The sequence below is a fragment of the Pogona vitticeps genome, chromosome 4, assembly GCF_051106095.1.
Source record: "Pogona vitticeps strain Pit_001003342236 chromosome 4, PviZW2.1, whole genome shotgun sequence".
Classification (NCBI taxonomy): Eukaryota; Metazoa; Chordata; class Lepidosauria; order Squamata; family Agamidae; genus Pogona; species Pogona vitticeps.
In genome coordinates this window covers 123557207-123581978 of record NC_135786.1, presented here as the reverse complement: position 1 = coordinate 123581978, position 24772 = coordinate 123557207, and the positions used below count along the sequence as shown (strand labels likewise).

At 40.7% G+C, this 24772-nt stretch overlaps 1 protein-coding gene across 2 annotated transcripts in view; it reads left to right on the top strand.

The window, feature by feature from the left end:
* The window catches only part of FMO1 (flavin containing dimethylaniline monoxygenase 1), a 40209-nt gene extending 16844 nt beyond the window's left edge, over window positions 1-23365 (top strand). Inside the window, exons 6-9 of one of the 2 annotated variants that reach the window (XM_020814700.3) lie at window positions 368-567; window positions 15351-15706; window positions 17393-17465; window positions 22338-23365. In XM_020814700.3, the coding sequence (XP_020670359.3) occupies window positions 368-567; window positions 15351-15706; window positions 17393-17465; window positions 22338-22680 (972 nt within the window). In that variant the 3' untranslated portion in view covers window positions 22681-23365. Of the gene's footprint in view, window positions 1-367; window positions 568-718; window positions 840-15350; window positions 15707-17392; window positions 17466-22337 lie in introns of those variants that run through there. The other variant, XM_072998258.2, reaches the window with a different exon arrangement.
* The last annotated feature ends 1407 nt before the right edge of the window (window positions 23366-24772 follow it).

The following is a 24772-nucleotide window of genomic DNA, read 5'->3' as shown; positions in this document are numbered from 1 at the left end:
TGACAAGTGTGAATCCCTTTCCTACCCCTCAGGTAATGGAGAAACCAAGAGAAGGACCTCTAAAGAAAATACTAGTGCAAAGGCAAGGAGCTTATGTTTCCCTGGATGTTACTGGATCCCAACTCCTATCAGGCAAAGTCAACAAAGTTGATGGTGGAAAGTGATGGGAATTTTAGTCCAAAACCACCTGGAGAGCCACAGGACTTCCACTCCTGTCTCAGTGTGCCAACATGTATAACATAAAGAGTTAAACAACCCTTTAGCTACCCTATTTGGAAGTCATAAAGGACTTTAAGGCTGAGATATGCATATCACATTGATTGTAAATGGGCTGCTCCTGAATTTTGATGGACCTCTATTTTTCTAGGTGATGATCAGCACAAGCAGAGGCGCTTGGGTTATAAGTCGTGTTTTCGACAATGGCTACCCATGGGACATGGTATTCCTCACTCGTTTCCTGAACATGATCCGAAATAGCCTTCCTGGACGTGTCACCACATGGCTGCTTGCAAACCGAGCGAACCAGTGGTTTAACCATGCATATTATGGAATAATTCCAGAAAACAGGTATTGAGAGTAAAGGAGATAACACATATTCATGCTAATTCCTTCATGGCTATTTTGCTACTGCCTACACCACAATGTATCTTTCTTATTTAACTCATGAGGAGTGAAAACAATGCTGAATTCTGCATAATGTTGATATATTTTGATTCAGTAAATGGTGATCATTAATTGATGGAATGAGGAGGACAACGTAGGTCCAGTTTCATTGTGTTTGGAAGAGCACCTGGAACCGGCACTGAATCTTAGACATAGTGAAGAGGAACTACAGAGAAATCACATCAGGCTTTGAAACTCTGGAAAGAAAACTAAAGGACTTTGGGGCCCAGATAGTCTCTAGTATCTATACACAAAAGCCAGGAGTATGGAAAATAAACAAGAAGAACTGGAAATCTTAGTTCGGGTGTATGACTTAATAAAGATAACTGAAACCTGGTGGGATGGCTTCCATGATTGGAACACAGCAATTGAAGGATATAAATTGTTTTTAAAAGAACCGGAAGAAAAAAGGGGAGGTGGAGTCACATTGTCAAAAATACAGATTCCTGCATGGAAATACAGTAGGGTAGCCAAGTTGTTCCATCAAGAGAATCTGGATTAATATAACTGGAGTGAAAAACAAAAGGAACATTGAGTCTACTGTCAAGGCCAGATTTAGACCTTGTGGGGTATTTCAGCTTTGAGAGGGCCCTTATATACAGGAATTAAAATATACAGTGGTGCCCCGCATAGCGACGATAATCCATTCCGAAAAAACCATCGCTATATGGATTCGTCGCTATGCGGAACAAAAAAGCCCATAGGAACGCATTAAAACACGTTTAATGCGTTCCTATGGGCAAAAAACTCACCGTTTTGCGAAAATCCTCCATATGGCCGCCATTTTCGCTGCCCGGTAAGCGAGGAAAGGGCGCAAAAACACAGCGGGTGGCCATTTTCTTTACCCGGCAGCCATTTTGGAACTGCCGATCAGCTGTTGGAAAAACATTGTTATGTGATAATCGGTAAGCGAAACGCTTACCGATCATCGCAAAGCAATTTTTTTCCATTTAAAACATCATTATGGGATCGCTTTTGCGATCGCAAAAACTCAATCGCTATGTGGATTCATCATTAAACAAAGCGCTTGTTATGCGGGGCACCACTGTACAGCAAATCACCAAATTTACACAGCAGTCAATTTATTGCATGTCACTGGAACTTATACAGGCATATTAAGGTTAAATGAATTATATATCTGAAGTAAATACATGTATACATTTAAATACAATATATGCCAGTAAAACTCCAAACAGATTTTAGGTAAGACAAATTAGAAAGAACAATGGCTAATTCAACAATTCACACAACCAAATTAAACTCTGCACCTGTCAATACAAAAGTTTTACGTTTATCCAAGCTAAGTACAGTAAGTTTTACCAACTTACAACTATATGCATCACACTAGAATATCTGCAAAAAATCTTTTTTTTCTCCATTCGGCATCTGAAATGTTTTTAATGAACTCCTCAAAATATATCTTATTTAGAACTCCGTTTTATGCATTCAGTAGGCACAGAGCACTTTTTCATGGGTCATTGTGGTTCTCAGATAATTCTTTATTAGTGCCAATTTCCTATATGATCCCTCTTCTGAACAACTAGTGACCGTCATGCTCAAATATATTCTAAGGACTACATTGACTCTTGGAGAGGTGTTAGTTAGTCCTTCATCATGGAGTAAAACCACCTGCTGAGATGCAGTGAGACATGACCCGAGTTTGGCAATGGCTGCAAACTGGACAATTTCATCTATGAATACTTTACTGAAATCACCAGGAAAAGAAGTGATAAGCTTTTCAACCTCAGTTCTTATCTCTGCATAAGTTGACTATGACTTTGAACCTGTCAGTCACTGATTGCTATGCTACCCTTTGTTTTGTAAGGCAAGGGACAACTGATCTAAAATGACATTGCAAGTTCCAGATCTGAATTCTTCTCTTGAGGAAAGGACAACTTCCTCTGAGACTGATGTTGGAGTCATATCGTAATGTTTGTTTCTCTTTCTTGGCCTCCCTGTAGTTGCTTTGTAATTTGTGTTGCCACAGATTCCTGACACCCAGTTCCAACTTTTCATACCTATCCCAAAGTGATTTCAGAATCTTATCCAGAGAATAAATTATGCCCACCACTTTCTTCAGGTCAGCTTCAAGTCCTTGAATAGGTTTTTGTGTACTGTTGACTGGCTCAGGAATTAAATATATATGTATATTTTTTGATGATTGTGAGCCACCTAGAGTGGTCCTGAGTTGGCTAGATAGGCAGGATATAAAATAAATAAATAAATAAATAAATAAATAAAATAAATTCCAGATCTGGGCCATCAGGGCAGTTGCAAGACAATCCATTTCCCAACTGCTGCTGGGTTCTTACTGTTAAGTCTGGCCTGTATTCTTGTGTAGTGACCAGACATATTCCTTGCATTGTCATAGGATTCCCCTCTGCAGTCTTCAAAATGATACCTTCTTTTTCCAGGAATCCCACCAGATATGTAGCCAGAATTTCAGCTTTAGAAGTGCCAGTCTGTAGGAAAGTTAAAAACCTTTCTATTAGCTTCCCAGAAAACATATTGCTCAATGACTGTTAGCTACCCTGTTTCCCCAAAAATAAGGCCTAACCTGAAAATAAGCCCTAGTATGATTTTTTTCAGGATGCTCATAATATAAGCCTTACCTCCCCAAATAAGCCCTAGTTAAGTGAAACCCTGCCCTCCACCGTTGTGCAGCAACCAGAAGAAGATGACACAACTGTATTTGAATAAATGTAGATTGTTGTACATGAAAAAAATAAAACATCCCCTGAAAATAAGCCCTAATACATTTTTGGAGCAAAAATTAATATATTTCCTGTCTTATTTTCAAGGAAACACAGTAGACCACATGAGCCAGATCTAGTGTTAAATCTATGAAAATTAAGAATTACTTCCCAGTTTTCAGTTCTGCCACAATACAATACTTAACATATTTTGCCATCAGCAGAACAATTTCTTGATAAATGGTTGGTGATAAGTTTGACTGCTTACTACTTCCAGGATTGCCAAATTCTTTAAGAATTTCCATAAAAAATGGATCAAATTGTGCAATCAGTTAATCATAGAATAGTGAAGCTGGAAGGGGTCTATGAGGCCATCAGGTCCAACCTCATGCTCGATGCAGAAATACAAATCAAAGGATATCTGCTAGGTGGTTGTCTAAGATTATCTTGAATGCCTCCAATGTTGGAGCACTCACCGCCTCTTGGAGTAACTGGTTCCACTGTCTTACTGCTCTAACAGTTAGTCTGTCAGGATTTGTTCTTGACAAATCCGTGTTGGCTTCTAGTTATTACTGCACTGTTTTCTAGGTGCTTGCATAGTGTCCATTTTATAATTTGTTCCAGAATTTTCCCTGGGATTAACCTCATTCTGACTGGCCTGTAGTTCCCAGGTTCCTCTTCTTTGCCCTTTTTAAAGATAGGACAACGTTAACCCTCCTCCAAATACTCTGGCACCTCATCCGATTCCCATGATTTCAAGAAAATAATGAACAGTGATTCTGAGAGTTCCGTACTCTTGGATACAGTTCATCCGGCCCTGGAGATTTGAACTCGTTCAACGTGGTAAGTTATTCCTTAGCTATTAATTCCATAACTCCTTTTAAAAATCCCATTATGCTTAAATCTTATGATCTCTTTTCTACCCTTAAATGCCAGACCTCTCTCAGCTAAAAAAAAAAAAAAAAAAAAAAAAAAAAACTGTCACAGCCACAACACAGCACAATACTTTAGTCCAGTATTTCTGCAGTTTTTTTCCAACTCCCTGTCAGCTTGAGAAAATTCCTTATATAGAATCTCTGTGGCTTTGGCTTTGTTCGTGAGTTTTCTTTTCCTCTCTCTCTCTGCTTTTTTCCAGTTGTTAAAACCATCCTCACTGGAAAATTAAAACAAACACCCTTCAATGGACTGTACAGGAGTCAAGATCAAGATCAAGTTTATTTAGCTAAAAGCCGTCACAATTATTGAATACAGAAATGGTCAGATAAAAACATGATAAAGGCCATCGCAATCGCTTAAAATACAAAAATGGTCAAGTAAAATCATGATAAAATCAAAGACATGTAAAATAATGAGACCCTTCATATCTGAGAATCTCCCACACAATTGATAGCAATGGCTTTCAGACAATTAGCTCGAATATTTCTGGCCGCCTTTGCGAACAGCGCTGTTCTATGTGTAACATAAGGGTCACAGTCCAAGAGTAACCTGACCACCTTTATCTGAGGGCTTTCCTCCTGCAGAGCAGCCAAAATGTTACCCAAGAACTTTTCTCGGGGGTTCTGATATAACTGACAATAGAGTAAATAATGGAGAACATCCTCTGTCTCACTTGCTCCGCAGATACACAGCCTTAGATGTTTAGGGACACTCATTTACCTGCCATCTAAGACAGCGGTTGGCATGGTTTGGAAGTGGAGTTCTATGAAAGCAGTTCTCAAGGGGGCAAAAGTAAGTGTCTGTAAGTATTGCACCCTTGAGTGGTTTGTTTTCAATAGATGGTACCAGTGTGAGAAACCTGAAGAGTGGATTAAAGCCAGGTCCTGGTCGTTATCCAGTTTATAGAGCCAATCTCTCAACATTCTTTCAACTCCAGAAAAGATGAAAATGTCTGTAGAGAGGGATTTAGATTTTAGTAGGTTTTGAACTAAAGTTGCCCAGCCGCCACTCTTCCATTGCTCTATCATACAGCGTTTGGGTAGTCGGTAGTCGGGCATATCCATCACCCTCTTATAGTAAGAGAGTATGGCTAAAGTTGTCCTGGCTTTGATGGATACCATGCCTATCTCGGTTCTAAGATAAGCTGCTGGAGTCCCCTGGGGTGCCACGAGGATGTGTCTCAGGAATTTATTCTGTCCTACTTCAAGATGGTGTAGGTTGTTCTGATTCATACCCCAGATTTCAATTCCATAAAGCATTTGGGAGATGACCCTCCCTGAAAACACTTTTAAAGCTGGGGTTACTAGTTTGCCACCTTTAGAATGAAAAAATTTAACCAGAGCATGGCTAGACTTCTGAAATGATATTTTCATGCTCTGTATCTGGGATTTCCAGCAGTTTTTCTCATTGAAATGTACTCCCAGGTATTTGAAGGTCTGGACTTGTTCTATTTTGTTTTCGCCTATAGTCCAGTTAAATTTTGGGGGATGCTTTCCAAAAATCATCACTTTGGATTTCGTGTAATTTATTTTTAGTTGCTCTAGGTGGCTGAACTCTTGGAGCTTATTTAAGCTTCGTTTCAATCCCTTTTTGTTCATTGATAATAGAACAATGTCATCGGCATATATGAGACATCCAATCTTATAGTTCCCAATTGAGGGGGGGAAATGGTCTGGATGGTTTAAAGCTGTTACAATGTTGTAGGGGTGCGAGTAAACATCCTTGTTTAACCCCTTTATTAGCGTGAATTTCCTTTGTCAGCCTTCCATCTGTACTAATCCTTACCCTCAACGTTGTGTTGGAGTATAGTTCTTGAATTAGAGTTAGGAGTCTCTTATCAATGTTGGTCTCTGTGAGCTTATCCCACAGGCGGTTTCTGGTGATTGTGTCAAATGCAGAGGAGAAGTCAATAAAAGCCATGAACAGCCATTTGAATGGCCTGGTGGTATATTTGCACACAAGATGATGTAGCACGTAGATTTGATCTACTGTGCTATGCCCCTTCCTAAAGCCTGCTTGTTCCTGGTGAAGGATGTTATTTTCCTCCATCCATGTAGTCAGCTTCTGGGAAAGAAGGCGGGTATAAAGCTTGGAGCTGATATCCAGTAAGCTGATTGGGCAGTAATTCTGGGGGGTGGATTTATCACCTTTTTTGTAAATTGGGAAAATTATGCTCTGCCTCCACCCATCAGGAAGAATTCCTGTAGCATTAATGTGGGAGAAGAGCTGTGCTAGGACTGGGGCCCACCATTCCGGCTTGTTCTTATACACCTCTGGTGGGATCATGTCCTCACCGGGTGCTTTATCTGTTGCTAGGGCATCTATAAGTTTATACACTTCCTGTTCTGAAACGGGTGGCCATTCGGGTGTAGAGTTTAGTAGAGTCTGGAGAGTTCTCACTTTTGATGGCCCAATGCCTGCATCGCTATTGAAAATAGTTTGGAAGTAGTGGCACCAGGCATTTGCCGTGATGCAGGCATTTGGTGTGGGATTGGGACCTATATCCATAGCTGAGACCATACTCAAGAATTTTCGCTCTTTCTTTTCCAGCACAGCCTGCCCTAGTTCCTCCCACTGGGCTGACATGTATGCCCATTTCTTCTGTTTTAAAAGTTCCTTATATTTTGAGTGGTAGCGAGCCAGCGCCTCCAGATTCGAATTTGAATGCATCTTCCTTGTCTTCCTTGTTAAATAAGCTAGATGCTTTTTGGTTAGTCTGCATTCTTGGTCGTACCATCCCCGTCTGTGTGTGGCCAGGGAAGACTCCTGTGGCTTTTTGGTTAATAGAGGTCTTAAGTTAGAGTTGATATAGTTGGTGCCCTCTATTGGATCCCTATGCTCAGTTACAATTTCCCTATGTGCGTTCAGCAGATGTGGGTTGTTTAGGTGTTCCCGAATTGTTTGGTCGACAAGGGGGGACCATTTTAAGCGTTTCCCTACAATCGTAGTTCTCTCTGCCCAGTCAGCTGGTGGGGGGGCAACTGTGGAGTTGTAAGGGGGATGGAGAGACAGATGGGTAGGTGGTCACTATCAGGTCGGTCTAATATATTATATTTTGTCTCCTGGGACACCAACCCAGGGGAGCAAAATATATAATCAATGACACTCCCTGCCCAACTGTTAAGGAAGGTGAAATATCCTTTTGAGTCATCCTGAGAGCTGCCATGAAGACAGATTAGTTGCAGGCCAGACATTGTCTCAACTAACTTCCTACCTTGTTTATTGAGGACTTTATCCGAAAAGTGTCGGTCAGATAGGAAGGGTTCGTTATACTCTAGGTCTGAATCAACTGCTGTCTCGGTTGATCCGGAGCCAACTCTTGCATTGAAGTCACCACACAAAATTATGGCTGCTCTCGGGTGCAAAAACTCACAGCGGTTAATGGCTTCTTCCAGTTCATTCCAGAAAGAGGTGAGGTTTTTACCGGGTGGACAGTAGGCATTGATGCATATAAGGGCCTCCAACCCATATCCCCGTGTTCCCCTTGCCAATACTGACAGAATAAAATTACTTTCAGACTGGTAAATGACTTCCAGCTCCACATCCAATTTGACAGAAACTAAAATAGCTAGACCTCCTCTTGCTCTCCCTTTCTTAGATAGTTTAAGAGCAGGAAGCAAAAATGGGGTATACCCATGTATCACCAGGGGAGCGGAGTCAATTAACCAGGTTTCCTGCAAACAAAGGATATGAAACTTTGAAAGAAATTTCCCGAACTCCTGGTCCACCAACTTATTTTGCCACCCAGCGATGTTCCATGATAAGACTAAAGGTGGGAACTGGGAGTTGGAATTGTTCTGTGGGTCAAGGCAGTTCTGTCATAAAAGGGTTGAAGCATTGGCGGGGGGTGTCGGTTCTGAATGTACTTCAGCCTGAATTGTAATGTTGGGCCGGCAAGTTTCAAGGAGAGTCACAAGCTCCTGCCTTACCGCCTCTACCTTTTTAAGTGTCAGTATCTGCTTTTCCCATGGGAGAGAGGTGAAGCTGTCCAGGGCCCCTTTTGATAAAGCTTCATCTTCAATATCAAGCTGCACCTGCAGATCCCTTGGACATTGATTAGTTGTAGGGCTAGATCTTATGGGTGCTGGAACAAGAGGGATTGTTGCCGCCTTAGGTTTCATGGGTGATTTCAGTGTCTGTCTAGTGGTTGAGTTGTCCTTGGGGTCTTCTGGGTCTAGAATCATCAGGTCCATTGGATGGCAATCCATCAATTGTGTAGAGATATTTGCCCGCTTCTGTTGGCCCATCATCCTAGAAGCTCGGAAATGAGTTTCATGGTTGGGTGGGGTAAGAATGAGTGGCATCACAGTGTGGTCTCTCAAGGATTCAGTTGATATTTGTAGAGAGACCAAGCTGATTTTGGTTTCCTCCCAATTGATATTGAATTCGGTAAGAGTAGCTAGGACTTACTTATTAGAGGGTGGGGCTTCAGAATGAGTGAGAGCAGTCTCCTGAAAGGTCCCTTTCTTAGGTTTGGGGGTTGATCCCTTGGTTGCAGAGTTGGCAAAGATGCTGGTGACATTAATTTACTTTTCGGTACTTCTGCCTTGGTTTCCCGGCTGTTAGTGCTGGGTTCTCTTTGTGTTGAGTTTCTCTGAAGCAGGGGTGTAAGAGATGTATCTGAGAAGACTCTAATAGGTGTGATCTGAAATTTAGCTAGAAAAGTTTTCATTTTGAATAGCATTAGTGGGATCACTGCATGTTCAAAGGAGAGTTGTACCCTCTTTCGACCCTTGGAGTGAGGAAGCCATTTAATGGTTGTTAGGTCTATTTTGTGTACATCTGTCATTAGCAGTTGACTTAGAGAAGTTAAAAGTGTCTCACGTGAGTCCCATCTCCTCCTGTTGATTGGGATAGGTGCGATTTGCAGCAAGATCTGAGTAGGCTCAAAGATATTCATGCTCCTTGCAGCCTCCCTTATGTACTGAGCAGGTTGAAGCTGGGGTTGTTTTTGCGGCTCAGTACTGTTGTTTTTCCCCATCTGGTTGCCTTGCATGTTCCTCTTTAATTGAGGGTTTCTTAGTGCCTGGGTCAGTGATTCCGTGAGTTTCCCCAAAGCAAATTCAACTGCATTCATTTTGTGACACACCCTTTGTAGATTATTAAATATTGCATCGATGGTTTGAGCTGTGAGCAAGCAATGTTCTCCTAGATGGGTGGGCAAGTGTTCAATAGCAGCATCTGAAACAGCCTTAATGGGGGTGTGCAGGGGGGATTCAGCATCTTGCCCCTCAATTGTTACAAGCGTTTCATCCTCCAATGTTGCAAACCTTATGGAGGGTCCAGCAATTAAGTTACTCACCAAGCAGTTGGTTGTTAGAAGCTTATCTATTTTCAGTTGCTTCGCTGCTTTGGCTGGGTGGTAACTTGGGCTTGATCTGTGATGTTTATTTCCCATTCTCCCTAATTACCCTGAGTTTTAGTTCGATAGGACTTTGGGAATTTGCTGATTGCAGATTCAAGGCAAATTGCTCCTCTCACTGACAACAATCTCCTAATAAAATATAAAATATTTGAAACAGAGTTTAAAAAATATATTTAAAATTTAAAATATATTAAAAAAATAAAAACTTCAGAAAAAAGGCTTATTTTGACGGCGAGCAACTTTACGAAAGTGGTTTGTTAATGAAGTAGGCAGTTAAAATCACGGTAAAACGGTGATAAGCAGGTGACAGCAGCTGACTCTTAAATAATAAAAGCTGCAAGCAGTAAAAAACTTATTTCTAAAAGCTTAATAGATAAAAAAATAAAAACATAGAAGGAGTGGAGCTTGGGGCAAGCGTGCTCTTTGTCCACCCCTTTCGTTCTTGATGGTCAGTTGAAGTCTTAGTGGTTAGCTGGTCAAAGTCTTATTTAGTATGTTAGTGATTTGCATTTGGCCTTTGGTTACTTCTTTAAGATATGTTCTTCGACATAGGTTAAAACTGGTAATGCACAGTTGGTTCCTTAAAAGCCTCACATCAGAGTTTCTCGCAGGAATGTTCAATTACGAGGAAAGAAGATAAACATTAACAGTTCAGCAGCCGGCACCTTGACCTCTTGGCTCCTTGTCTGATGTTATGCGAGGGGGAGTATATTGGTTATAAGATACCGCTCAACTCTCAGACATTAGGTTTCTGCAGCACAAACTCCTCTTCTCTTCTCTAGGCTTATTATCAGCAAAGAGGCTCTCTCATAAGTGGAAAGTTATCAGAGGATTTACCTTGTATCAAAAACAATAGCTCAAAATTTCTCGGAGCTCTGTCTCAGCACTGCCAAACCCTGTACAGGAGTCACTTTCTGAAATTTTACTCAGCATTGTCATGAACACTATAAAACATGGAATTATTGAAATAATGACAATGCCCATCCAGTTTGCCTTCACCTGATTGATGTGGCCATTGAGATAGGAATCAAGAGTCATTTTTGTTTTGCCATATCATAGCTGATTTTGACCAAAAGGACATTATTTTTTCTGACAGGAAACCACATGATGGTGCTTCACATTTGAAGTACAGTATTTGTAGGATGTTATGATCTATCATCTCCAATATCTTGATTTGATATGCTAATATCATTTTTGGGCAGATGTACTTGGTTGATTTGGAACTGTTTCTTCACCATTAGCTTCTATGTTTTCCATTGTTGAAGCAGAGAAAAATTATGCAAGGCGTTTTGCCAAGACAGCAGCATTTCTTTCATTCCTTTCTTTGGAAACCTTTCTCTTCTGAGCCACAGGCAGCTGAATTATCCATGGCATATTGGGTCTCCTGTGTGAGAATATATGGTCATTATGAGGTCAGATGGACAAGTACACACACAATCATAGGCTACCTTCCTCAAGGGCGTAAACACTCTACATGTGGTTCACTTGAGCTGCCAAAATACATTTAAAATGGATACGATATATCCCAAGTTGGATTAAGACCTTTAGAAGCCATAAGTATAAAAAAGATTATGGTGCCCCCTATGAATATTAAAGAGCTGTGGTGGCGCTGTGGGTTAAACTGCAGAAGCCTCTATGCTGCAAGGTCAGAAAACAAGCAGTCGTAAGATCTTGCCCCAATAACCCACTGAGATTCTGTTCTCCTGCCAGTGAGCCTCTTTGACTTCTCTCTTTTCCACCTTTTGTCGACATATTAATTTTTCTTTGTTCCTTCCTAAATTAAGTAAATAAGTAAAAGGGATACTGTTTAAGTCTTCTTTCAGCAGGTGTCACTGTATCCTTACTTTTTCTTTCTCAATCTTATTTACATATCAGATCCAAGAGGGGGGATGGCACTTCCCTCAAGGTAGAAAGTTCTCACAGTCACCAAGTCACAACAATAAAGATTTAAAGGACATATAATGCTTTGAAGTAAATAGGATTTGATATCAATATTTCAGATTGTCACGGGAGTGAGACTTTTAGATTGATCTCCTTTCATACCAAGGTAGTTTTCTCCCCCTTCTCCCTTTTTCTCCTCTGTCCTCTTCTTCTCCCAATCCAAGCTGGGGGAGGGGGGAAGCTCACTTCAACCATGACAGTGAGATTTTTTAAAAGGTAAAATCAATTTTGCTAACTCTTTATATCTGCCTCTTTTCTTTGTAGTTATTTGGGTCCATGAGGACCTGAGGAAAAAAAGACTGAGGGGAGATGTAATAGCACTTCTCAAATACTTAAGAAATTATCAGGGGGGGCACAATCTGTTCTTGATCATCCCAGAATGCAAGGCACTTAATAATATGCTGAAGTTATAGGAAGCCAGATTTTGGTTGAATATCAGAAAAAAAAACTTCCTAACCGTTAGAGTAGTACAACAATGGAACCTATTACCACAGGAGGTGATTAATGTTCCAGTGCTAGAGCCATTCAAGAAAAAATTAGACAACCATCTGTCAGATCTGCTTTGACTTGGACTCCTGCATTGAGCAAGGGGTTGGACTCAATGGCCTCCTAGGCCTCTTCCAACTCAATTAGTCTACGATTTTAAGATCCTGTTTTAATGCATGTCCTCACATTAAAGCAGGTTGTGTGGAACACTGCCCCACTAGTGGTGGGAGGCTTCCTGCCATTGTTGGCAATGCCAGGATTAGGGCAGCACCTTGCCCCTTTCAACATCAGTGAAAATGGAGCCACTGGAGCTGCCTCCCAAGCAAGAACAATGACACCAGTTGGCCAGTACACGTAGCAGTAAGAAAGATTCCCAGCACTAGCCAGGCAGTGATACTGTTCTTGCTTTTTTTCTCTTTTTTTTTAATTAATAACTTGGGATAAGGTAAGGGATAAAGAGGGTAAAGGGGGATATGGGAGAGAAGGAGGGGGAGGAGAAAGACAAAATGTACTGACATCCAATCTATTCATGTTGCAATATCAATTTGACTTTCCGCTTTTCTACTATTTGATTGCCCTAGAGGTTTTAACTTACATTTACATCCTAGTTTAAATCTACAGTGGGGTCTTGACTTGAGAACTTAATCCGTATTGGAAGGCGGTTCTCAAGTCAAAAAGTTCTCAGGTCAAATCTACATTTCCCATAGGAATGCATTGAAAACCATTTGATCCGTATCTGCTCTTTTCCGTCCATAGAAACTACAGTATGTTATTCAAGCTCTATCTGGTGACTCAAGCCATTTATATAATAAATCCCAACGTTCAGTTGCCTTTTGTATTGGACAGTCTTTCAACACTTCTGATAAAATAACCATTTCTTCTGCTTCCTGTATCCTCTCAATAAGTTCCTCTTGTTTCGGTATCTCCGATTTCTTCCAATTCGTGGCATAAAGAATTTTTGCTGCAGTGACTATATATATAAAACTAAGTAGTTCTTTGTCTTATCTATATTGTCTGGTATAATACTCAGTAGAAACAGTTCTGGGGTTAGTGAAACCTCACAAAGCAATATTTTTTGTTACAAAGTATGTACTGCTATCCAATATTGTTCCGCTACTCTGCAAGTCCACCACATATGGTAAAAGCTTCCCTCATGTGCTTCACACTTCTAACAAACATTTGGCACTGCAGTATAAATATTTGACAATTTTTCCGGAGTCATATGCCACCTATAAAACATTTTGTATATATTATCCTTGAAATCAACCAATTTTGTGAGCTTTAAATTATTTTGCCATATTTCAAAACATTGATCAATATCAATATTATGTCCTATATTTTGTGGCCACCTAATCATATATTATTTGACCATCTCATCTTGCATTTTAATTTCTAACGAATAATCATACATTTTGTTAATTACTTTATCTTTTGAGCCCAGCAGAAGTTTATGAAATATAGTTTGTTCTGGGTAAATAGCCTCTATTTTATCTATTCTGTACCTAGATTCCACTTGTGCTCTGGACCACCAGTCTATATATATATCCTTACCTCACAATCCTTTTTAAATAAATCTTGATATCTTAGAAGTTTTGCTTCTGTCATGAGATTAGGTTGTGTAAAGGCCTCTATAGGTGATACCCAGACTGGTGTTTTTTGGTAAATCTGTTGGATGATCTTTTTCCAAGTCCCTAGTAGAGCTCTTCCTGTCATATGCGAGTTGAAATGTTTCTGCTCTTTATCTTTTTTGTACCATAGAAACCCATGCCAACTGAACTGCAAATCATGTCCTTCCAAATTGAGTAGTCTATCATTTTCTAAGGTTATCCATTCCTTTATCCAGTCTAATACACAGGATCTATAGTACAAAACCCAATCCGGGAGACCAAAACCTGCTCATTGTTTGGCATCTTGCATTGCTTTGATTTAATTCTTGGTTTTTGACCTTGCCAGACAAATCTAATAATTATCTTGTTAAGTTCTTGGAAAAAAACCTATTTTAATATTATGGGAATTGTCTGAAATAAAAATAGAATTTTAAGTAGAACATTCATTTTAATGGTTTCCCATCAGCAATAGCTGTTATTTGTCCCATCTCTCCAAGCTAATCTGTATTCCTTTAATCAACTTCATATAATTGTCTTTAAATAATGTACTTGTTTTCTTTGTGATTTGGATCCCTAAGTATCTAACTCTCTTTTCTTCTTGAAAGTTAGTCTTTTCTATTAGCTTCTGTTGTTCTTGTTCTCTCATATTTTTAACAAGTATTTTTGTTTTCTTTTGGTTTATTTTCATTCCTTCCATATCACCAAAAATTTTCAGCATCTCCATCAGGTCTTCAACTGAGTCATTGGATCTTCCAATATAATAACTAGATCATCTGCAAAAGCTTGAAGCTTAAAAGTATGACCTCTTACTTTCAGTCCCTTTATTTCCTTTTTATCTCTAATTTGCTCCGTTAATATTTCTAGAGTAAGAATGAATAGTAATTGAGAGGGGGGCACCCCATCTAGTACCATTATGTCTTTGTATTTCTTTGTCAACTCTCCATTGCTTCTAACTTTTGAGAGCAAGAGAGAGAGAGAGAGAGAGAGAGATTTAGCAATCTCCAAGATTTAGCATTGGGCATGTGTGCCACTTCTTCTAGATGTTGCTCACCCCTTTTGTTAAAGATATTCAGGCAACCATTCTCTATAATCACATTACATCTTATATTAACTAGGGTCTGGAGGGTAGAGACCATCCCACCCTCTGCTTTCTAAGCATACTATGGCTAAGGGTCAAGGATGATAAGCAGATTGAGGAGAATGGGCAAAAACTATTACCTCTTCACATAATCTATATGCAATTCATATGCATTTTATTGAGACCACTAACTTGAGGGGCTTTAGCAAACCATTTTGGCAAACTTGTGGAGAAAAAGTTTCTCAACACCTCTTGACCCTGAGAGCACAAGAATGAAGTCTCTAGGTCTACCTTGAACTCCAGGTGCCTGGATAAAAGGGGAGGTCCCTGGCTTTTTAAGCTTGCTTGTAGGTTCTCTAAAAGGCATCTGTCTAGCCCCTGTTGCAAACAAGCCAGGTGCTGGGACTCAACAGGATCGGATGGATCATAATGTCAGAAAAAGTGGTGAGAAAATGGATGGCACAGAAGGAACGAGACCGTGCAGGCCAAACTACATAATAATACTTTGACTGGACAACTATATCTCTTTGACTTTCAACATGTTAATCTGAGTACTGTATCTCATTTATTCTTCCCCATAGATCTGTGATAAGAGAACCAATAATAAATGATGAACTGCCTTCATGCATCATCAGTGGGAAGATCACTATTAGGCCCAAAGTGAAGGAGTTCAAAGAAAACGCTGTTGTCTTTGCAAATACTCCGGTTGCAGAGGAAGTGGACCTCATTGTCTTTGCCACGGGATACAAGGCTTCTTTTCCTTTCATTGATGAATCGATCCTCAAGGTTGAAAATAAGCATGCTTCATTGTACAAATATATCTTTCCCCCTCAGCTGGAAAAACCCACACTTGCCATTATAGGCTTTCTCAGGCCCCTTGGGGCAGTCATGCCAGTTGTGGAAATCCAAGCACGTTGGGCCACCCGTGTCTTTAAAGGTAGGTGGGATAAACAAAAGTACTCCATGGGGACAAAGCCATAGTAATGAAGCGTGTAAAATGAAAGAGGGTCTTATGCAAAGTGGATCTGGCAGTCAGACAAGGCACCACTTTCTCTCTCCCAGTAACCTGCCCGAGGAAGCAGCTGCTGGCCTGATTTCAGCTCCACCTCAGCTCAGCATCATCATAGTAGATGGAGATGAGGGCAATACAACAACTGGAAGCTTAGCTGGGCCAGAGTGACACCCGTGGCCATATTGTTGACATTACTACTTTGGAAAGTTATTTTCAAGAAGAGTGGACACAGTGGCATGACTTGAGTCATCCATAACTCTGAGGTGGTGATAGGTTATCTCATATTTTTTTTCAGGGGTGGAAGCCAAAGTGGTGTTCCTGGGATTTCCAGGCATACAGGCATTGCAAAGTTGCTCACTGCCTCCTGTGCCTTTTAACATTAAATATTAAAGAGACTTTACCTTGCCATATAAAGCTTCTGACCCTGAACTGATTACACTACTTGCTTTCTGGAATGAATTGCATAGTGATAAACTGAATTCCTTTCATGACACTTGTGCTTGCTTTGCAACTGAACCTACACTTTCTGAGCTTCTACAATAGGGAAACAGTGTCGGAGACCAAAGGACTTCACACATAAACTCTATTCCTGCTGGGTACCTCAGCTGCTACTGATACAAACAGGAATGCAAGATTACAGTGGACCCTCTACTTATGGAATTAATCTGTATTGGAACGGTGGCTGCAGGTCGAAAAGTCTGTAGGTCACATCTCCATTGACCTACAATGCATTGAAAACCAATTAATCCGTAACCGGCCGTTTTTGTTCCATTTTGTTTTGTTTTTTTCTGGTCTGTAGGTCAATTCTGGCTGCAAGTCGAACCTAAATTTTGCAGCTCAAAAAGTCTGTGAGTCGAGCTGTCTGTAAGTCGAGGGTCCACTGTACTATGTATTCCATGGTGCACTTGTGCGTTCTCCCTAGCTTACAGCAATGAGCAAAGTGTGAGATGGGGAAGAGAGGGAGGGAGGGTGAGAGAGAGGGAGGGAGGGAGAGAACATGTGTGCACTCTCCCTCTCTTTCCCTCATCTTCTTGAATTCAGACCTACAAGGAAGGTAAGGGTCAAGACTCATAGAGATGGGCACGAATTAAGTAATTCCTGTCTGGGCCCAGTCGCTCCCCTGCATGCTCACACATTCCTCAGTTGATGTGTGCTTCCCTCCCCACTCCCCAGTATGACAGTCCACTCAGCATCCTCTTCTTGCGCCTTCCTCCTCAGCTGATCACTCAAAGGTAGCAGGGCAGGAATCTCTAAAGAATGGGTGACTGTCCAAGGAAGGCGGGTGCTGTGTCTGCACAACACCTGTGCAGGTGCAACAATGACTCAGCCTGGATAGGGATGATTTAATTCGTGCCCTAGTCCAGAGGCTTTCCCCAGCAAACCAGAGAGAGACTGCCAAAGTAATGTCCCTTGGAATAGTTACCTCTCATTTCCCACTTATTAGGTCTCGTATGAATAATACCCTGTGTCCTTCCACAACAAGCAGAATTTGAGGCTCACATATTGTTTTCTACTTTGAGACATTTGTTCCTATAACAGCTGATGTGTTGTTGTTGTTTTGTTAAAGTACCTCACAATATGAGTCACTCAGATATTCTTCCTATCTTCTAGGCCTCTGCAAATTGCCTCCAGTGAGCACAATGATGGAAGAGGTCAACAAACAGAAGCAAAATAAGGTCAACTGGTAAGGCTTCTAATGTAACCAGGAAAAAGTTGAACAAAATCATCAAGGGGTGGAAGGAGGTACCATCGGGTTGTCAGCTGATCTGAAACAAAATCATGCTGCCTAGATCTTATGGTTTCAACAGATAAATGGTTTTTAGAAAACAGTAGGTAAACATTGGTGTTGTCAACATTCAAGTTGCCCTTTGCTATGTAAAGTTCAGTGTCCCTTTTTCTGCTTGCAACATGGGTATAATACTGTCCAGCAATATCGGACCATTTCCTGGCTTTCTGGATCACGGGTACAGAGGCACAATATCTGACATTCATAAACCATTCATGGCAACCTGAATGTTGACAATACCAATGGCAGCAGTCAAGATGGTCTACAGGATATGTCCTTCTACTCACCACCATTCACATTTGTTTATTAAGTTTGGGAGATAAATGGTTAACTGTTTTTGTAAAAAAAAACAGGAGTTTAAATAACTGTTTTAGTAAAAAAACAAAACAGGAGTTTAAATGTACATACACTACACACAAATTCCAACAGAAACTTCTCTCATGAAAAATTACCCATTGCTAGAGGTTTCCAGAAGATGAGCACATGATCTGCGCTATGGTTCCTGGGAGAAGCCAAAATATTTTGAAGTGCTGTTTTAGACTAAATGAAATGGTGAAGCAAAGGTGTGAATAGCTGCAACATGTACAACAGAGAAGCATACACATCCCTTAACCACTTGGTTAAACTGACATTGCCATGCCTGTCCCACAGAATGTAAGTTGAAAAGTTATGTTCCAATTTCCAGATCCTTTCCTCAAGTTAGTAAAGCTGAGAAAGAAACGCTGTACTGTACTGCAAATAAAAAACCCACCAAAAACAAACAAATCCAAAAATAAACATCGGAGCAAGTCCCACATGGGATTGCCAAAAAAAAAAAAAAATCTCCGAAAAACAAAACACAGAAACATACCCCCCACTGCCCAAACCTACCCTCCAAAACCCACCCAGAAGAACTTTTTTAAAAGTAAAAAGCAGCACCTTATCCGTCTGAAGCCTCTGTGGAGGCTGCCCAGGCTTCCAAAGCTGCCCTGACTGCCCTTCTCCTTCCTCCTCCTGTGCCACTGCTGCACGGTTAGGAAGAGGGAGGCTTCCTAACCGTCCACGAGCCCCGCCCAGCGCCTTTGGTGGCACTTACTTGCGAGTACAACTGCACTTTGGTGGCACTTACTCATGGGTAGACCCACTCTTTGGTGGTGCTTACTCGTGAGTAGACCCACCGAGTGTGGCAGTGCTGGAAGCCCAGGAGGCTGAGCCTCCCTCTTCCTAACCGTTGGGGCGAAAGACCTACAAGGAAGCAGCCTCTTCGCCACCAACGGTTAGCAAATTTAAATTTCCCGCCCTTTTCCCCTGCCCTTTTCCATTCGCACCTTGAAGCTCCGGCCGCAAGTAGAGGCAAAGGTTTGTGGCCAGAGCTGTTCGTATCTTGAAATGTTTGTATGTAGAGGTTCCACTGTAAAAGAAAGAAAGAATTAGCAAAAAGTGTCACTGGAAACCAAGATCAAAATCATCCATACTATGTGAAAGAAAGACAGATGTGAATGATGGCCAAATAACCCTAGAAAAGTGGTGCTCAATCTTGTCAATCTTGTGCTCTCACTAGAGAAAAAAATGATTAACTTGAGCCTATCCTACCATGCACATACTGTATAAAGAAATACAGAAATGACCATAATACACTATATTGCCGGAGAAAGTGGGGCGGAGGAAGGAACAGAGGAAAACCTAAAATGAGATGGGTTAACTCGATAAAAAATAGTCACTATTGTTTATTTGCAAATCTGAGCAAATGAAAAAGACAATACTGCTGGGAGGAAGGGAGCAATAGGAACAGAGAACAACCTAATATGAAATGTCAGTTTGCAAGATCTGAGCTGAGCTGTTCATGACAGGACGTTTTGGGAGTCATTAACTCATATAGTGAACACACATCAGAAGTGACTAGATGGGAGTTTCCCCCCCTAAATTACCAAGCAATGCTACAGTGACAAGATGCAGGGAATAGGCACCAAAACACTGCAAGCATCAAGTAAGACCATCCCCAGCAACAAAGCAAAAATACCCAGTAATTTGACATAGCCAGAATGTATTTCTATTGTTATTCCCATTGTGTTTCTTTTCTAGGCAACTGCTTTTATTTTTTAAAACTACTTCACAATCTCTATTGTGAATCACAACAACCTTGTGAAATAGGAAACAATTTCCCTATTCATTATCAAATTAGCTGGTGAGAAAGCTGCTGGCTTGATGGGCCAGTTGTGGCTGCCATCCACATCGTTGAGCACTGCTGCTGTGTGCCACTGAGTTGCCTCCGACTCATAGAGACCCTATGAATGAGCAATCTCCAGAATGTCGTATCCTCAACAGCCCTGCTCAGTTCTTGTAAACTACAAGCCTGTGGTCTCCTATAGGGAGTCAGTCCATCTGGCGTTTTGTCTTCCTCTTCTCCGGCTGCTGCCTTCCACCTTTCCCAGCATTATTATTCTTTCCAGACGATCCTGCCTTTTCATGATGTGCCCAAAGTATGATGGCCTCTGTTTCAACATTTTTGCCTCCAGAGACAGTCCAGGCTTGATAGTTCAGCCCCGCTTGTTAGTCTTTCTGGCAATCCAGAGTATTAACAAAGCATCAAATTTCAAACAAATCAATTTTTTCCCTGTCAATTTTCTTTATTGTCCAGCTTTCACATGGTGACTGGAAATATGAGTGTGGATGATCTTGGTCTTTCTCTCCAGTGATGCATTCTTAACACTTGCTGATCTTTTCTACATTCCTTCACTGCTGCCCTTATGAGTCTCAGCCTTCTTCTGATTTAGTTCTCGGCTACAGTCTCCATTTGGGTTTATGACTGAACCAAAGTATGCAACGTCTTTAACTATTTCTGTTTCTTTATTGCCAGTAATAAAGTTAGGTAGTTTTTTGCTAAAAGTAATTTCAAGCCAGTGCTGCTTTCTGCCAGCAAGATGGTGCCACCTGCATATCTTAAATTATTGATGTTTCGTCCATCAGTTTCCACTCCTCCTCCATCTGAATCGAATCAGGCTTTCTGTATGATATGTTCCGTGTACAGATTGAACAGATAAAATGCATCCTTGTCTGACACCGTTGCCTATAGGGAACAATTCTGTCTCTCCATATTCTGTCCTAACAGTGGCTTCTTATCCATTATACTGGTTATGCATCAGAACAATCAAATGCTGGGACACACCCATTTCTTTCAGAACAACTCGTTTCTCATTATCTATAAAGTGCTGTAATCTATTAAACACAGATTGATCTTCTGGAATTCTTTGGTGCACTCCAGTAGCCAAGTGATGTTTTCAACATAATCTCTGGTGCCTGTTCCTTTTCAGAATCCATGTTAAACATCAGTAATTTCTCACTCCATATAAGGTGAACACCTTTGTTGTCACATCTTCAGCATCACTTTGCTTGCATGGGAAATTAAAGCAATGGTCCTATAATTACTACATTGCTTAACATCTCCTTTCTTGGGGAATGGAATGTATATTGAGTGTTTCCAGTCTGTGGGCCATTGTTTTGTCTTCCATACTTGTCGGCATATTCTTGTTAGGATTTTGACAGATTTGGTCTCTGCAACTTAAAACAGCTCTATCAGTATCCCATCCAGCCCTGGTGATTTATTTATCCCTATTGCTTTCAGAGAAGCTTTCACTACGTCTTCTATTTCTGCTGGTTCTTTGTTGTAGGATTCATTTTCAAACGAACCTGTCATTTTTTAATTCTTTCTGTATAGTTTTTCGGTATACTGTTTCCACCTTTTCTTGATTTTCTCCTAGTCAGATAATGTGTTTCTGTGTTGGTCAGCATTCCTAATCTAGGCTTGAATTTCCCTTTGATTTCTTGAATCCTCTAGAAGAAATCAGCACTACTAGTAAATATATTTTTGGTGCTGTGTCCATTAAGGCTTATGACTTTAAAATATTGTTACTATATTTACAGCATTCATTTCCTTGCTTTTCACCACAGGTGATGTTGAAAATGGCAAAAGACCACCTCTTCTGGGGTTGACCATCTGAAACAAAGTGTGGCATCCTTGCTACAAAACAGTTTTAAAGAGTGGAAAGAGTTGTGTATCTGATGCTTTAGAGCAGTGGTTCTTAACCTTTGTTACTCGGATGTTTTTGAACTGCAACTCCCAGAAACCCCAGCCAGCACAGTTGGTGGTGAAGGCTTCTGGGAGTTGCAGTCCAAAACTCCTGAGTAACCCAAGGTTAAGAACCAGTGCTGTAGAGGAATGGTGATACATTGCTGTTGTGGAAAATAATAAGATTCTCCAGCAGCATCTTACGGAAGAAGCACCCATTACGCTGCAACCATGCCTGTCATTAGCCTAGTGCCCTCTTTCCTGGTCTGGAGCCCTGTTGAGAGAGAAGTAATTTGTGAGGTGAGAGGTGTTAAGAGCAAGGAGAAGTTGGCAGGAAAAGCTAAACCATCTTCATCCCACCCCACCCCAAGCCTGTGTTTTTTTCTACTGCAAAGGGATCCTGAGAACAAGGAAAGAGGATGCTGGACTAAGGTTAAACTAGACTGCAGAGTAATAAGTACTTTCAAAATACTCATGTAGTAAGAACTTTATTATACAGCAAGAGTCAACTATTTGAACACAAGCATAGCCGCACTACAGCTATTGCTATAAATTTCTAACAGAACAGCTAAAATCACAGTTTTCACTAATATACTTCCTAGGTTTCCCTTGGCAGGGAATTCAGAAGATTCAGTGTCATCTCTTCTGTCTCACTAATCATTTCACTTTTTGATCGAACAATTTTTCTCTCTCCCTGTTTAATTATGTATTTATTCATTCTTTAGGTTTGGCTTCTCCTTTGATGAGGTCCTGAAAACAGATTGCCTTGTGTACGTGGATCAACTTGCCTCTTGTATTGGGATAAAGCCCAATGTGCCAATGTTGCTTTGCAAGGATCCAGCATTAGCCACAAAGATCTTCTTTGGGCCCTGCTCCTCCTACCAGTACCGGCTGAGTGGGCCAGGGAAGTGGGAGGGAGCCAGGAGTGCCATCATGGGCCAGTGGGAACGAACCTTGAAGCCATTAAGAACCAGGGTTGTTCCAGACTCACAGCGTTTCCTTGCGTATGTGCTAAAAGTGCTTGCCCTCTTTGCCGTCTTTATTGGAATCTTCTTCAGTTTCAATTAGTTCTGGCAGAGCTATGGTACAATTACCTGTGTATTTCTGAATATATATATCAGCAGTAATGGTGGTGAAGAATGATCTAGTACAGTAGTTCTTCACCTTGGGTTACTCAGGTGTTTTTGGACTCCAACTCCCAGAAGCCTTCACCACCAGCTGTGCTGGCTGGGGTTTCTGGGAGTTACAGTTCAAAAACACCTGAGTAACCCAAGTTTAAGAACCACTGGTCTAGTAGGTGGTAGCTCATCTTACAAAGGAGCAAAGGGTGGGAACTTTTTGGTAACAACAGTGTATAGAATTACAATCAAAGCCAGCACATCAAACAAAATTGAAGTATTTTTGATGCAATATATTTCTCATTTATCTGTTTACGTATTAAATGCATACTTCCCTGTACTTCATAACAAATTTTGATTTATACGTTTAATCATATAAATACTGTATACAGGACACTATTTTTATTCTTGCTGTATTTGTTAATAATATCTAGGACCATAGTCAGCTCTGCAAGATACAGCGTTCTCTTTCAAAGTTGTGGAATCACATAATAAACATATGAGCCTCACTTAGGTAGATCAAAGACTGGTCTGATTCAGAATTGTATTTCCAACAATAGCCAGTCAGATGGCTCTTCAAAGTTCACTCTCAGAACATGAAGGCAAGAGCAGTTTTCTTTTGCTTTTAATACTCCTCCCACTATGCTAGCAACTGGAGTTCTGAGGTGTACTGGCTTTGAAAGCAGACATTTCACATAATTATTATATTTAATAATATTATTGTTCAAATAATATATTGACTTTCTTTGAAGTACACTCCAACAAATGCAATGGGACTTCCTTGCTTTTGAGTAGATATCCTCCACGGATGTGAAGAGAAGAGTACAAATTTGAATATCTTTATTACACAGTGTATAGGGATGTGGTGGCGCTGTGGGCTAAACCGCAGAAGCCTGTGCTGCAGGGTCAGAAGACCAGCAGTGGTAAGATCGAATCCATGCGACGGAGTGAGCGCCCGTTGCTTGTCCCAGCTCCTGCCAACCTAGCGGTTCGAAAGCATGCAAATGCAAGTAGATAAATAGGGACCACCTCAGTGGGAAGGTAACAGTGTTCCGTGTCTAAGTCGCACTGGCCATGTGACCACGGAAGATTGTCTTTCGACAAACGCTGGCTCTATGGCTTATAAACGGGGATGAGCACCGCCCCCTAGAGTCAAACACGACTGGACAAAAAAATTGTCAAGGGGAACCTTTACCTTTACCTTATTACACAGTGTATACCACAGATTTTCAATGTCTATTCAAAATAACAGTTACAGAAGGGAATGATACATAAACTTTCCACAATTGCAACATGGTAGAAAACTGATGTTATCTCATAGGATTTCTATTCATATTATTCTTTATTTTTTGTTACAGACATTTAAATGGTCCAGCAAAATAGTTTTCAGATTAATGGCGGTAATGTAATTATAGATTACTGTTAATTTGTACACAAGGCATTTCCTTTGTTGCAGAATTTGGAATTTCTGGTAAAATTTCTTTATGCTACACAGTAGAAGTACAGAGACTCAAACAGGAGAATAGCTACTTCTTCCACAGAGTCTACTCCTTTCTCATTAATTGACACTTAAAGTCTAAATAACTGCCTGAAATATTTGTAGGAGAAAGAATAAAAACCCATTTATTTACGTATAGTCATCTGAAGTTATAGACTTGTGTATCCTACTTTTTTTTACTATGAATATACTTAGCAACCAACTGAACAGATCAACAACAAACAAACCACAGGTCTACTAAACATAAAGATCAGAAATCATCATCAGCCTCTGGCTTGCAGCTCTGCAAGTTGTTATCAATCTTGTATCCTATAGAGCAGTGGTTCCCAACCTTTTTTGTGTGTGTGTGTGGAGACCCTCTTTTATAACAGCCAAGTAATCTGTGATATACACATTTGTAGAAATAGGCCATCATCATGATTCCCCGTCATCATTTACCCTCAATGTTGCTGCTGCTTGCCTTCCTACTGTTCCTGCCACTGACTCCACTACCACCACTTCGAATCTGGGGAGTGAACAAGCTGAGGGAGGTTAAAGGTAGGGA